Raw genomic sequence first — 15,111 nt, forward strand, 5'->3', positions numbered from 1 at the left:
CTCCTTCACCCTGGCGGAGTGCCACCTCTCGCCTGATCACATTACCCAAGGAGCCACGCAAGCCTCTCCCTCCTTTTCCTCACCTCACCTCACCATGGAACCCTGGAGAGAGCTTAGGAGACCCTCAGGAAAGGAAGGGCAGATATGTGAGGCCCAGTTTCTCTCCTCTCATGCCCTTACCCTTCATTCCTTTTCTTTCATCTTTCCTGTTTTCTTCTGCCTTCTGTCTCCAGCTCCGGGAAGGTAGTGCCTTCCAAAACTCAGTAATTTGAGGACGTCCTTCATATTATTTATTCACTTACCCCCACCTCCCATATCCGAATCCCACCTGTAATACTTGAGATCACTGTTTCACTTAAAAAAAAAAAAAAAAACTTAAAATCTACCTATTAATGAGTTGCACTGCTTTAATTAAAAAAAAAAAAAATCTTTGTTCAAGGCCACCCTGAGACTACAGAGTTAATTCCAGGTCAGCCTGGATCAGAGTGAGACCCTACCTCGAAAAAACCAAAAAAAAAAAAAAAATCTTTGACAATTCTAGAAGGCTCGTTATGCACTGAAGATATACGTATAGTGACCGATAATTTTAATTGGGTGTGGCTATTTGTTTCAGGGCTTACCTCAGCTGAGTCTGTTGTTAGGAATGCTGGAGAGGTGTTGAGGATTTATAGTCCTTAACCTGAAACCTGATCCTCGAAACAGAGACATGGAAAGAGGACCAAAGAGAGCAACTTCTCATTTATTTGTTCATCCTATGGCTACATGTTGGTGTTGGGGAGCACTGCTTTGAGTTTTAGATACATGAAAATATGTTTGGAGTTTTTTTTAATATTTTGATTGGTTTCATCCTGTTTCCTTCAAGAACAGCCTAAGTGTAAACTTTTTGCTCATTTTTTCTCCTTATTGGATCAGCCACCAGAGAATGAATGCTTGAGTGTAGGATTCATTTCTGTGCATGGCAGAATGGGATTGGCAACAAGACTTAAGACCCTTCTTGGGTTCAATCCTTGACGCGTTACCATTTTCCCAAAGATATTCAGGGTTCAGGCCGACTGACCAAGGTCATGGGAGAGTGGTCCTTCCAGCTCAGGTAACAGCTACCGGCCTGGCTGTAAGGTCGCCAGCCGGCCTCCAGCCAGGCGTCTCTCCGGCAGTGTGTTGACTGCGGTTGCCAAGGCATCCGCTCATTGTCCACGCCTATCTTGATGACGTAAGGAGCCCCGTGGCCAATGGGAGCGCAGGTTGGCGCCACACTCCGCCTCCGCCGCAGGAGGGGCGCGTCGAGCGAGGGAGGTCCCGGCCGCGGCCGTCCCACTGCGCCGATTTCCAACGAGCGGGACCGGCCGCCCCAGTCCAGCCACAATGTTCCCGATGCTGAGCAGCGGCTTCGAGGACGACCCTTTCTTCTCGTGAGTGACTGGCCGGAGGATGTGGGGGCAGAGCGCGGGAGTTAGGGCCGGGAGGAGGTGAGGAGGATTTGGGGAGAATGGGGTGAGATGAGGCTTTTGAGGGGTTGAGGTGAGGAGGATTTGGAAGCACCCAGCGAGGAGAGGAGGACTTGGGAGCACAGGATGAGGTGAGGAGGACGTAGAAGGAGGGGGTGAGAATAGGAGGACTTGGGAACATCACTGAGGAGAGGAGGACCTGCGAGCACAGGGTGGGGCGAGAAGAATTTAGAAGCACCAGGTGAGGAGAGGAGGACTTGGGAGCATCAAGTGAGGAGAGTAGGAATTGGGAGCACAGGGTGAGGTGAATAGGCCTTGGGAGCGTGGAATGAGGACTTGGGAGCATGGGGTGAGAAATAAGTTCTGGAAATATCTTCCAAGGCTGCTTTGATTCCTAGTTAGCAGCAGTTTTCTAGGGTGACCATCAGTGTGACAACGTTCCTCTTCATGGATTTCTAGGGAGGCCATTGGTGTGATAGTCGCTGTCCCCATGGTTTCCTAGGGTGGCCATCCGCGCAGTGAGGTGTAATATCCCTGAGCTGCATAGTTGCTTGTTGACATGGTGAATTGTTTGCCCCTTTGCCATTGTGAACAGGACTGATCTTGTTTGAAGAACCCTGGTTCTATCCAAACACAAGGGGAACAGGGACACAGAGGCAGGTGGCATATTTGACACCTCAGGCAGCAAGTGCCATCACTTTCAAGAAACCAATTGCACTATTATCTAGTTTTCTGGGAGTGTCTGCTATGTAGCTATGGCTAGCCTAAACTTGCTTCAGCTAGGATAACAGGTGTGAGTGAGACACTATGCCTGCTTTCTGGTTTTTGAAAAAAAAAAAAAAAACAACAACAAAAAAAACTCCGTGTGTAAGCATTATATAAAGAAATAGCATATTTCACTGAATCTGTAAGATGCTTATTTTGGTGTTACTTTTTTGTTCATGTGTTTTTGCCAGTTTGAAATTTGACTTGGTGTCCAAATTTACTTTGATTACTTAAGTTCTCTATGTTGCATGGAGACCATTTTTTAAAAGAATTAAAATGTACATTTTACTATGCATATTTCTTTAATATTTTGTTTTTAAGAAATGATGTTACATATGCTTACACGTGTTGGTACTAATTTAAAACCAAAACCACGAAAATGATATTGAATACAAAAGTAAGATAATATTTCCCCTAAAGGTTATTCATTATACTTAACAGGTGTATGGACTTGAGAAAAATTTATCATAACATTTGCTTCTTTAGAATTTTGGCAATATTTGTGTTTTGTATTATCTCAGCATATCTAACAGTTTAAATAAAAGTTTGTGTTTTCGTTGTTTAAAAGCCTCAAAATAGAAACTGTATATTCACAGCTGTCACAGTGTTTCTCATGTGTGTGTGACATGAGTACTATGGGTAACCATTAGGATTATGATGTAATATGTCTTAGTTAAACATACAATTTAATCTATAATTGGTATCTTCTGATCTTTAAACTATCTAGCAGGAGTGTAATTTAATCCACTGGTCAGTGCTTTCTGAGCAAAGGCAAGAACTCAAAACTTAGGTACAGAAATAGTAACAGACTGGAGCAGGAGGCACACACCCAAAAGCACTTTTCCCCATGTGTAGGATGGAGGAGACCACTGGTTACACTTAGTCTTTTCCATAGTCATTTTTGTAGCTTTCAGATACAAGTAGGCATTATATTATATCATATCATATCATAAAAATATCATAAATTAAAACTACATTTATAAAAGTGGTTAATGCTTGTAATTTCTTTTTTTCCACAATTCATTATACATAGAGTAAATCCACTTGAGGATAAATGAGGAAGAAAATGTGAATAGTGGTGAGCAAGTATCCATGGTCCATCTTGTAGTTGATTAATATTTGTCAATTGCTGAAAGTAATTGTTATTTTCATCAAACAAATGTCAGTGAACGTTGATGTTAGCATTATCTAAGTAGAATATCACTATTTTCCAAAAAAAAAAAAAACATTGTTTCATAATCAAAGATAGTCAAAGTACAAGCATATAGTGCTTATCCAAAGGTAGGCAGAAATATATATGTGTGTGTGTATACACATACGTATATGTATATATATGCACTTCTTGGATATATATACACACATATATATGCATATATATATATCTATAAAAATATATGAACTTCTTCAATATAAAATTAGAATCATTATTTTGAGATGAGTATAATTTATTGTTACATTAGTAAATGCTGAAAATTTTTGAATAAAAGTAAAATTAAAATCATGAGTTCAAGGCCACCCTGAGAATACAGAGTGAATTTCAGGTCAGTCTGGGCTAGAGTGAGACACTACTGGGAAAAAAATAATCTAAACTTTTGAATTAAATTTTCAGTTTCAAGGTTTACCTTCTCATGCAGTGTATCTTAAAAGTGATATTTTAATGTTTGATCTTTTATATTGTGTATCGTAGATTTAAATTTTTGCATTTATATTATGTCTCAGCTAAATTTCAGTGAGCATTATATTCAAGTATATTTTCTTTAGTCATTTTGTAATTTGAATGAAATGCAAACATTTAAAGCTGCCACTTCCTCTCATTCAATTTTCTCTTAAGAATATTAATTTTCTCTCAAACTTGTATTGATTAAGAATGAGTTTATAGATTGTCAATAATTTTTTAAAATAGAACAAATAAGTAAAGGTTTTATGGTTAAGGAGCTATTGACAAGTAAATTAATAAGGTGACATGATTTGGGCATCTATTTATACCCTAAAAATAGTGATTATGTAGGAAAAGTTTAGGTATAGCCAGTGTACTTCAGAATGTTCTGCTTGGCACAAAAACATGAACTGCGAGGCTTCTGAGCCACAGAAATGAAATTTAGATCGGGGGCTCAGAACCAGACTGGCAAATCTATCAGCCTTATTATTTCATTTCATTATATACATTTTTGGGGACAAGGTCTTGCTATGTAGTTGACTTGCCTGGAATTTGTGTTTCTACTGTTTCAGCCTCCAAAGTGCTTAGGTTATAGGTGTGCACAATCGTGGCCAGATTTACCTTCTTTATAAAAAGTGATTGCTACTCTCCAATTAGTATTTTTGACATTTTTGTCATTGTGATTGAATCTCATCCACATGTCTGAGAGAGAAGGTGACTCTTGTTCTTAAGTAACTGTATATTAATAAGAACCAGTATTTTCCCACTAAGCTCTGAATATTCCAGGAGTGTGGGGCTGTAAGCGAGCTCATTTTTTGAATTGCCCATTTTCAAACATCAGATGATATGAAATCCTTTAGCCCCTTTACTGTAATGCTAGGGTAAGTATTTTGGGAAAATCTGAGAGGCAGGAACAAAGTTTTCTGCAGGAAACTTGAGTTTTAGAACTATTTGAAATTCTTCCTTCAAATAAAAAGGAGAGAGAGAGATCCACTTGATTACTTAGCTTTATCTTACCTCTGATCCACAGTCTTGATTTGGAAGATCCCTTCTGCCCTCTGCCATGCAGGCATACTAGTGAACCATTTCATTTGTAAATTTTCACAACTTTCACACAGTGCTATAATTTTGCTAGACTAATTATTCTTAAACTTTGTCAAGAAGGAAAATGTGGGAAGATTAGTGTATTGAACTTAAAGTGCCTTCTGTTCCTATGAATAAGACAAAATGAAAACCTTGCAGAACAGCCTGGCATGTGAGGAGTACAACACCCAGCACCCTATCCCAGCAAGAAGTTAAAAACTGAGCAAACTTGGGCTGGAGGGATGGCTTAGTGGTTAAGACATTTGTCTTCAGAGCCAAAGGACCCAGGTTCAATCCTCCAGGACCCACATTAGCCAGATGCACAAGGGGGTACACACATCTGGAATTTGTTTGCAGTGGCTGGAGGCCCTAGTGCGCCCATTCTCTCTTCTCTCTTCTCTCTCTCTCTCTCTCTCTCTCTCTCTCTCTCTGTCTCTCTCTGTCTCTCTCTTTCTCTGTCAAATAAATAAAATATTTTTATTTGAGAGCGACAGACACAGAGAGAAAGACAGATAGAGGGAGAGAGAGAATGGGCGCGCCAGGGCTTCCAGCCTCTGCAAACGAACTCCAGATGCGTGCGCCCCCTTGTGCATCTGGCTAACGTGGGACCTGGGGAACCGAGCCTCGAACTGGAGTCCTTAGGCTTCACAGGCGAGCGCTTAACCGCTAAGCCATCTCTCCAGCCCCATAAAATATTTTTAAAATTGAGCAAACTTACAAAAATATCACACTTTTCTTATGATCTGTCAAAGCAGTGAGATCACAGGAAAACAGCTGTCCATCAGTTAAGACAGGCAGGCTATGAAAGCACAGCTGACCTAAGCAAAGATGCCCAGCAAAACCTCCTTAAAAAGGAACCCATGAGCTGGAGAGATGGCTTAGTGGTTCAGCGCTTGCCTGTGAAGCCTCAGGACCCCAGTTCGAGGCTCAATTCTCCAGGACCCACGTCAGCCAGATGCACAAGGGGACACACACATCTGGAGTTTGTCTGCAGTGGCTGAAGGCCCTGGCGCACCCATTCTCTCTCTCTATCTACCTCTTTCTCTCTGTCTGTCGCTCTCAAATAAATAAATAAATAAATAATTTGTTTTGAGAAAAAAAAAAAAAGGGAACCCATGCCAGGACAGAAAACAACAGCATAACTGGCACATTATTGGGTGATGAGTTTGAAGTAGTGTGAGCTGACAACTCATGAGGGGTCCAGTCATACTGTGCATATGCAGGGCCAGGGTGCTTTGTAAGTTTTCATACAGGACCTCTATGAGGGCCTCACCATGACCATTGGAGAAACTTTCCTCTTGCTTGTGGTGATGGGTGAGAGGGTGGATGTACTGTCCAAGATTTTTTTTTTTATTTTTATTTATTTGAGAGTGACACAGAGAGAGAAAGATTGAGAACAGGCACGCCAGGGCTTCCAGCCACTGCAAATGAACTCCAGACGCATGTGCCCCCTTGTGCATCTGGCTAACGTGGGACCTGGGGAACCGAGCCTCGAACCGGGGTCCTTAGGCTTCACAGGCAAGCGCTTAACCACTAAGCCATCTCTCCAGCCCCTGTCCAAGCTTTTATTCTCAAAGTCCTATGGCTACAAAACCTGACCTCCCCAGAGAAAGGATGGTGCCCCACTCAGCACTGCAGCTATCCTGTCCTACTAGGGACATTCACCATCTTGGGCACCCTGAAACAGTGTGACCTAAAGCACTGTCCATTCCCATAAACCTTCCCAAAACAGTATAAATGCTTTTTGCCACAGTTCCTTTTCCCTGGTCCATCATGTACAATCACCACTAAAAAGTACAAGGCCTGTTAAGAGGCAGAAAACAGAAGAAACTGAATAAGCATCAGAAAAAAAGAGACATGGCATGAATGTTGAAATTATGAGGTTAGTAATTGCAAAACAGTATGTGAAAAGTTTTAATGGAAAAAGCATATGACAAGCAAGTGCATGCATGGAAATTTTAAGAAAAAATGCTGAACAAAAACAATGGATTAATTGAAGAATGCCTGTGCTTGTCTTATTAATGGGCTGTACACAGCCAAGAAAGAATGTTTCAGCTTGAGGGCATGATACAAAATTCCAATCTGAAAATCAAAGAGAAAGACTGAAGAAAACATTATCTGAAGGCTCTGTGCAAATATATAATGTGTGAGTTACAGGCAATGGGAATCCCAGGAGTGGAAGAGAAAGAGAAAGTAATGGGAGCAATATTTGAAGAAATGATGACTTAAGAAATCCTCTCAATTAGTGTCACTAAACTATAACTCCAGGAACATGAAGAATGCCAAACTGTAAATACTGAAAAATAAAAAAATATTCTTAAACCAAAACCTGGACACATCATATTTGAACTTCAAAAAATTACAGACAAAGAATTCTCAATAGAAGCCAAGGGCTGGGGGAGTGAGTGCCTTACCTACAGAAGAACACAGGGGACTGTATTATGACTTCTCTTGAGAAGTAATGCAACTGAGAAAATAATGGAATTAAATATTTCAAGTGTCGAGAGACAAAAATTAACCCAGAATTCTGTACCTTAAAAATTATTCAAGTCAGGCATGGTGGCACACACCTTTAATTCCAGCACTTGGGAGGCAGAGGTACGAGGACTGCTATGAGTTCAAGGCCACCCTGAGACTACATCATGAATTTCAGGTCAGCCTAGGCTAGAGTGAGACCCTTACCTTGAAAAAAATTTATTCAAAAGCGAGGAAAAATAAAGACTTCCTTGGACAAACAAAAATTGGGTTTTATTTCTAGTAGATAAACCCCACCAGAATTGTTGTTAAAGAGAAGAAAATGAAAATGGCCTGGATATCCATGACTTCATAGTGCCTGACACTACCTACACAAGACCATCATAAGAGGAGGAAAAGATCATGACATCAAAATAAAAGAGAGACCGATTGAGATGGGGAGGGGATATGATGGAGAATGGAATTTCAAAGGGGAAAGGGCGGGGGAGGGAGAGTATGACCATAGGATATTTTTTATAATCATGGAAAATGTTAATAAAAATTGAAAAAAAGAGAAGAAAATGAATATAGGTAAGAAACTCTGATCTATATTAATAAATGAAGAACTCAGACAATAAATGAAGGGTAAAATAAAAATATTTTTGTATTCTTAACTGATCTGACAGGTAAAAGTTTATTTACAATAATGTTTTTGCTAATGTAGCATTGTACATGTGTGAAAAATAAATGACAGCAGTAATGCAAAGGATAGTAGGGACAGAGGGAATAGGAAAATTTTGCTACTATAAGGTAAAGAAGTATAATTGGAAAGTAGACTTGGAATAATCTTAACTATATAGTATCAACTCCAGGTAAACCTCCAAAACAAAATCTAACAAGATTTACTGGGTGGGGTTGGGAGAGGTGGCACAGTGCCTTTAATCCCAGTACTCAGGGGGCTGAGCTAGGAGGATTACTGTGAGCCAGCCTGAGACTGACTGCATAGTGAATTCCAGCTCAACCTGAACTAGAGTGAGACCCTACCTCAAGAGGAAAAGAATTAATGGGAAATTAAGATTCTTTTATGGGGGCTGGATAGATGGCTTGGCAATTAAAGATGCTGTCTTGGGGCTGGAGAGATGGCTTAGCGGTTAAGCGCTTGCCTGTGAAGCCTAAGGACCCCGGTTCTAGGCTCGCTTCCCCAGGTCCCACGTTAGCCAGATGCACAAGGGGGCGCACGCGTCTGGAGTTCGTTTGCAGAGGCTGGAAGCCCTGGCGCGCCCATTCTCTCTCTTCCTCTATCTGTCTTTCTCTCTGTGTCTGTCGCTCTCAAATAAATAAATATAAAAAAAAAAAAAAAGATGCTGTCTTGCTTGATGGCCTGGATTTGATTCCCTAGTACCAATATAAAGCCAGAAGCACAAGTGGTTTACAATGGCAAGAGGACTCTGGTGTGCCCATACTCACTCACTCTCATGTCTTTCTGTCTCTGTCTCTTGATTAAATAAAAATATTTTTAAAAGATTATTTTATGAATTACATATTATACATATTCTGTTATATTATACATATTATATGATACATATTAAATACATGTTACTTGTTTTTTCCTTAATGTGTTTGGTTTAGTGGGAAGAATGAAATATAATGACAATAAGCCTTATCCCTTGATGTCTTCATTTAATTATATTTTGTACGTGCATTTAGTACAACTACAATGAATCTCCTGTTAATATTCAACATTTAGACTTAGTTACTGATTTGGCTGAAAACCATTTGTTTTCTGAACCCCTGTCAAAACTTCTGATTCTATTGAAAGCATATTTACCCTCACCTACAGGGAGCATTCTCATTGTGTGATCTTATATAAGATTTATCCATAAATAGGAATGAGGGGAAAGTAGTCAGTGATATCCCCAAGATTATGTTATATATAATTAAATTATTATCTTATATATAAGATTAAAAAGATTGGCATATAAGATAAAGAGTAATGACAAGTGAGCAAATGGAGAAATCGGGATATTGATTAATGTTGGAAAGACATCTGTCATGCAGACCAGCAGTGGTCACAAGTCAAAGGAAGTCTGCCTTTTGGAATCTACTGTGCTAGGCAAGTATGCAGAAAATCTACTGTTTTAATCATTTAATCATTTCACCCTATCACTTTCCTTTAACAGACTTGATTATGGCACAAGCATAAGCAGGTGCATGATCAAAACAGGCAGGAGACAGTTTTACATGCAGCTGGTTGATTTATTTGGAGAACAATTTTTTATTTTTGTTTTACTACTTCAGAGTGTCATCAGATATAACTGGAAACAGCACTGTTTATTGAATACAAGACTGGATTATTATTGCTGTAACTATTGACTCCTAGTTCTTTTTTAATAAAAAATATTGTTGCTGATGTTGTTATATTTGAGCTATAATGAACAATCTAGTCATTTCCAACAGCAGAAAAGACCTTACATTGTTGTTTTAGAATCAATGTAGTCATTGGAAACAGTCTATGTAACAAATTATAACAAATTCAGACTTTGGAAATTTAAAATTATGTTCAAGTTTGAGACAGTAAGATCTCAAAGTTACATGTTTACAGAGCATAGTTTTTGCCTTGGCATATGTGAAAAACTAATTAATTAATTTGAGAATATTAATTTGTTGGAACACAAACCTTAGCATATTACTATGAATGTCAAAATCTGACAAGCTTATATTTTTTTATTTACTGTGAAGCAAATTTTAGTATTTTAGTAGCAATTACTAAGGGATGAGGTTTTGTTGTTTTTTGAGATGTGTTATTATGAAATAAAAAGTTTGCTAATCTAGAATTGTAGAACTTTTCTCATTTGAATTTCCATATTTGTGTTTGTCCTATAGGACTTTCTGAAATAAAAAAAGTTTTAAAGCTGGGCATGTGGTGCACACCTTTAATCCCAGCACTCAGGAGGCAGAGGTAGTAGGATCACTATGAGTTCAAGACCACCCTGAAATTACATAGTGAATTCCAGATCAGCCTGAAGGTTTGTTTTTTTGTTGTTGTTTTTGGTTTTGGTTTTTCGAGGTAGGGTCTCACTCTGGTCCAGGCTGACCTGGAATTAACTATGTCGTCTCAGGGTGGCCTAGAACTCATGGCAATCCTCCTACCTCTGCCTCCCGAGTGCTGGTAATAAAGGCGTGCGCCACCACGCCCGGCTACCTGAAGTTTTAAAAATCAGTGATGTTAGCCATAGTATGTGGTGTAGCCAGGTGTAGTGGTACATGCCTTTAATCGCAGCACGTGGGGAGGCAGAAGTAGAAGGTTTGTCTTGAGTTCAAAGCCAGCCTGAGACTAAATAGTGAATTCCAGGTCTGCCTGGGCTAGAGCAAGATCCTACCTCAAAAAACAAACAAACAAACAAATAAGCAAACAATCAGTGATGTCCAATACCTACCGTTAACTCCTTATATAAAAAAATATCAACATGTTTTACAGTTAATACAACAATAAAATATCCAGAGGTACAGAAGATGACATAGTTAAAAGGTGATTCCTTTCTCATAATACTGTAGATGTACTTAACACCACTGATCTGTACTTAAACTGATTAAGATGGGGCTGGGAGTATAGCTCAGTGGAAGACTATATGCCTGGTACCTACATGGTCCTGAGTTTGGTTCCTAGCACTGGAAAAAAAAAAAAAAAAAGATTTCCAGCTCTGGCCATCACCCTTCTAGTTGCGTTATCAAAATATAACTGCTGTGACTAGTGTGAACCAATCAATGGATTAGATAGATAAATGGGCAGGCAGGCAGGTAGATTTTTATGAGGAATCTGCTTATAGAATTATAGATAAACCCCATGATACCTTCTGCATCCAGGACACACAGAGAAATTGGGGTCTATAATTAAATCGGAGTCCAAAGGCCTGACAACAAAGGAATACAATGGCATAAACTCCAATGTGAGAGCTGGAGACTTGTTCTAGCACTGCCATCAGGCATAGGAAGGGGAGAATCTTCCTCAGCTACCTATGTTAGGGTGAGTAATGTTTAACTGGGTCAACTGGTTCCTATGCAGTCTTTTTTTGTTGTTGTTGTTGTTTTTGGTTTTTTCAAAGGTTGGGTTTCACTTTAGCCCATGCTGACCTGGAATTCACTATGTAGTCTCAGGATGGCCTTGAACTCCCTGTGATCCTCCTACCTCTGCCTCCCGAGTGCTGGGATTAAGGCCACCACGCCCAGCTCTCTTATCTACAAACTACCTAAGCCTAATGCTGTTTCCCAGCATCCTGTGCACCCTGTGGCACAGTAAAGCTAATACATCAAACCATCACAGACTCCCAAAAATATATTCTGCCATATCAAAATAAATACTTGAATTTTTATACAAATGGAAACAAAAGTATAAGTCTTGTGAACTCTTCATGCCTTGTTATTTTTGTCTTTTGCATAGTATGTGCTGTGTATGTGTGTTTTGGTGTATTCATGCACATGTGCTGATGCAACACCCCATCGGCCCACCTTCAGATGCCACCTGAGGACATCAGTGTCCCCCTCCATTGCTCATCCACCTGTGGTTTTTTTTTTTTTTTCTTGAAATAGATTCCATAGATTACTTTTCCTCAGGGAGCCCTAGCAATTCTCAGATCTCTGCTCCCCACAGGACCAGGGATACAGACGTGTGTGTCAATGCGGGTGCTGAAGAAATCAAACTGGGCCACTCTTAGGCCCCTTCAGGCACTCATGCTTGCACAGGAGCCGCCCTTACCCACTGAACAATCTCTCCAGCCCTCTATTATGTTCCTCTAAAGGTGGCATAATAGGGTTTTGTTTAAATTCTTTTATATAAATGCTAATTGTTTGTGATAATTCCATGTAAGAAACATCTTGGACCACATAATTTGAGGAATTGCATCAAACAAAAAGATATACTCCCTTTTGGAAGAGGAAGCAGAACAATTATAAGAGCCACAGAGTGGGTAGGGATACTCTGAGGCAGGGTTGCCCCACTACCCCACAGGAACTGAGTAATACCTTCATAACCCATAGTGAACATCATCAGCCCACTGAGGAGGGTCCCCAGGGTAACAGGAGCAGGGGTGAGTAGATAAAAGAATATAACGTGTGTGTGTGTGTGTGTGTGTGTGTGTGTGTAATAAAATTCCTTTTAAAAAGTAAAAAAAGGGGGTTGGAGAGATGGCTTAGTGGTTAAGCACTTGCCTGTGGAGCCTAAGGATCCTGGTTCAAGGCTCAATTCCCCAGTACCCATGTAAGCCAGATGCACATAGTGGCGCATGTGTCTGGAGTTGATCTGGAGTTTGTTTGCAGTGGCTGGAGGCCCTGATGCGCCCATCCCCCCCCCCAACTCTGCCTTCTCTGCCTCTTTCCCTATCTGTCTGTCACTCTCAAATAAATTAACTAATTAAAATAAAAAAGGTTTTAAAAAGTTCCCTTTCCTCAAGAAGTTTCCAGTTTAACAGAGAAAATAGAATGTCTTATGTAAATTATTTTAAATAGTTTGTTAAGAGGATAACACATGTATGAACATTTTAAGTATATTTTCTTTGAATTGAATTCAGAAGTGCTGGAAAAGGATTATTTTAATAATAATAATAATAATAAAATAAAATAAAATTTTCACCATCACTACTCTCTCCTCTTCCTTTTAAGGAAGACAGATTATTGCTCCTAGCACATCTTTGCCTAAACTGAATTTCAGAAGTGGAAGAACAGTCAGAAAAGACTAACCATGTTGGTTATTCTGTGTAACTGGCTTGTCTTCTATCTTGCATAATGTTAGTTTTCAATCTTCTATCTATCATCTATCCCAGGTTAGCCTTGAACTCCTTATCCTCCTGCCTCTGCCTCTTCAGCAATTTCCTACTGGAGGCCCCATCACAACCAGCCAGCTATCATCTATCTATCATCTATCTTCCATCAACCCAAGGAATAGTCCTTAGCAGCTAGAAAGGCAAGGGAAGTTTCCCCTACCATCTTTAATGCCACAGCTTTAGTTCAGGGAGCCTGTGTGGACCTTTGGACCTCTACTATAAGACAATAAACTTATGTTGTGTTTTTAATCACTAAATTAGTAGTAATTTGCTACAGCACTATTAGGACATCAAGTTATAATAAATGTAAAATATGTAAAGTCTCACTTCTATGTTAGACTATAAGTCCTTATATACCAGTAGCTGAACATTTATTGATTCTTACCACCTGTGTCTATGCTTGACACAGTAGACATAATAGCTGTTTATTGAATTTATCCTACTTACCAGATGGTCTCCCCACCATTTCCTGGTACAGTCACTGACCATTCCTCAATAAAGGCTTGATGTTTGCCAAACAAGGAATTACTAACTTCTCCCCTGGTGGCTTTGATTTTTGAGGGTAAAGAAACTAAGATTTAGGTTAAACAACTTCACCTCTGGTGCAATTATTCTAATACACAGGATTTATATATGCCTGCTGATCCTAAGTTCCATCCGCTTCTTATGCCCATTTCAGCTACTCTGGAGTACAGTTGGCCTCATCTGTGTGTCTGAGAAACCCCACCCTCAATAAAGGTTTTTGATTTTCTATTATATTTTGTTTGCTTCTTTCATACAAATATAAAGCTCAACCCATGAAGCTTTTCCTTAGAATGCAGAAACAGGCCTATGGACAAATTATTTTTGCAGATTTCTGTTAGCTTTCTTGTCTTCAGATAAACAAAATGGATGACTTAGAACAAGAGTAATTTTAACACTATTGTTAAAATCTTCTGTGTTTGAAATGTTATCTTTTACTGTGGAGACTTAAAGAAACAAGATGTCACCATTTCTGTACTCAGGAAGGTGAGCCTAGGTAGTTCTGAATCAAGCCTCAGCAGGCAACAATGGAGTGTGTCGAGCCTGCAGTCACTACAAATCTTGTCTAAAGAAGAATTCATTTCCAAGTTCATTCACACTGCTGTTGGCTAATTTCAAAACCTGCTTTGAAGTCTCCTCATGTAGGTATCTCCACAGGCCTACATTAACAGTAACACCTGCTTCCCCTAGAGTGAGCCACTGTACATGAGAAAACTCCAATGATCCTTCAAAAATGTAATTTCAGGTATAGCATCCTATTATATATTCAGTTTATTAGGAGCAAATCTATAAGTCTGTCCCATATCAAAGGGCAGAAGATTACATGGTGATATGAATAGTAGGAGGTGGATGCTGTTAAAGGCCTGGTCAGAAGGTGTCTACCACACATATAAACTAGTGAGTTTCCTAGTTTATCAAAGAGTATAATCAAATATATATAATCTTCCTAACTTAAATTCAGTAATATCAAAGCATTTATAAGAGTTAACCAAAAGAATCATATTTAAATGATATATTATAAAAGTGGAAGTCTTAATTTTCAAACAGGAAATTCTGAATGTATATTAAAATAATCATTAGAATTTATTTATTTTAGGCAAGCCCAACAGACTGCCCCCCCTCTTTTTATGAGAGAAGGAGATAGAGAACTGGCATGCCAGGGTCTCTAGCTACTGTAATCCAACGTCAGACACACATGCCAGGTAGTGTGCATGTGTGAGCTTACATGTACATTTAGCTTATGTGGGACCTGGAGATTCAAGTCGAACATGGTCCTTAGGCTTGGCAGGCAAGCACCTTAACCACTGAGCCATCTCTCCAGCCCTAGAATTTACTTTATTATATATGTGTGTGTGTGTGTGTGTGTGTG

The 15,111-nt window shown here is 39.5% G+C and overlaps 1 protein-coding gene across 2 annotated transcripts in view; it reads left to right on the forward strand.

Moving 5' to 3' along the window:
• Positions 1-1,284: 1,284 nt before the first annotated feature.
• Positions 1,285-15,111, forward strand: part of Mlf1 (myeloid leukemia factor 1) — a 44,007-nt gene continuing 30,180 nt past the window's right edge. The window contains exon 1 of one of the 2 annotated variants that reach the window (XM_045130038.1): positions 1,285-1,409. In XM_045130038.1, coding sequence (XP_044985973.1) covers positions 1,363-1,409 — 47 coding nt within the window. In that variant the 5' untranslated portion in view covers positions 1,285-1,362. Of the gene's footprint in view, positions 1,410-1,449; positions 1,467-15,111 lie in introns of those variants that run through there. The other variant, XM_045130039.1, reaches the window with a different exon arrangement.

Source organism: Jaculus jaculus, chromosome 11 (assembly GCF_020740685.1).
Source record: "Jaculus jaculus isolate mJacJac1 chromosome 11, mJacJac1.mat.Y.cur, whole genome shotgun sequence".
Lineage (NCBI taxonomy): Eukaryota > Metazoa > Chordata > Mammalia > Rodentia > Dipodidae > Jaculus > Jaculus jaculus.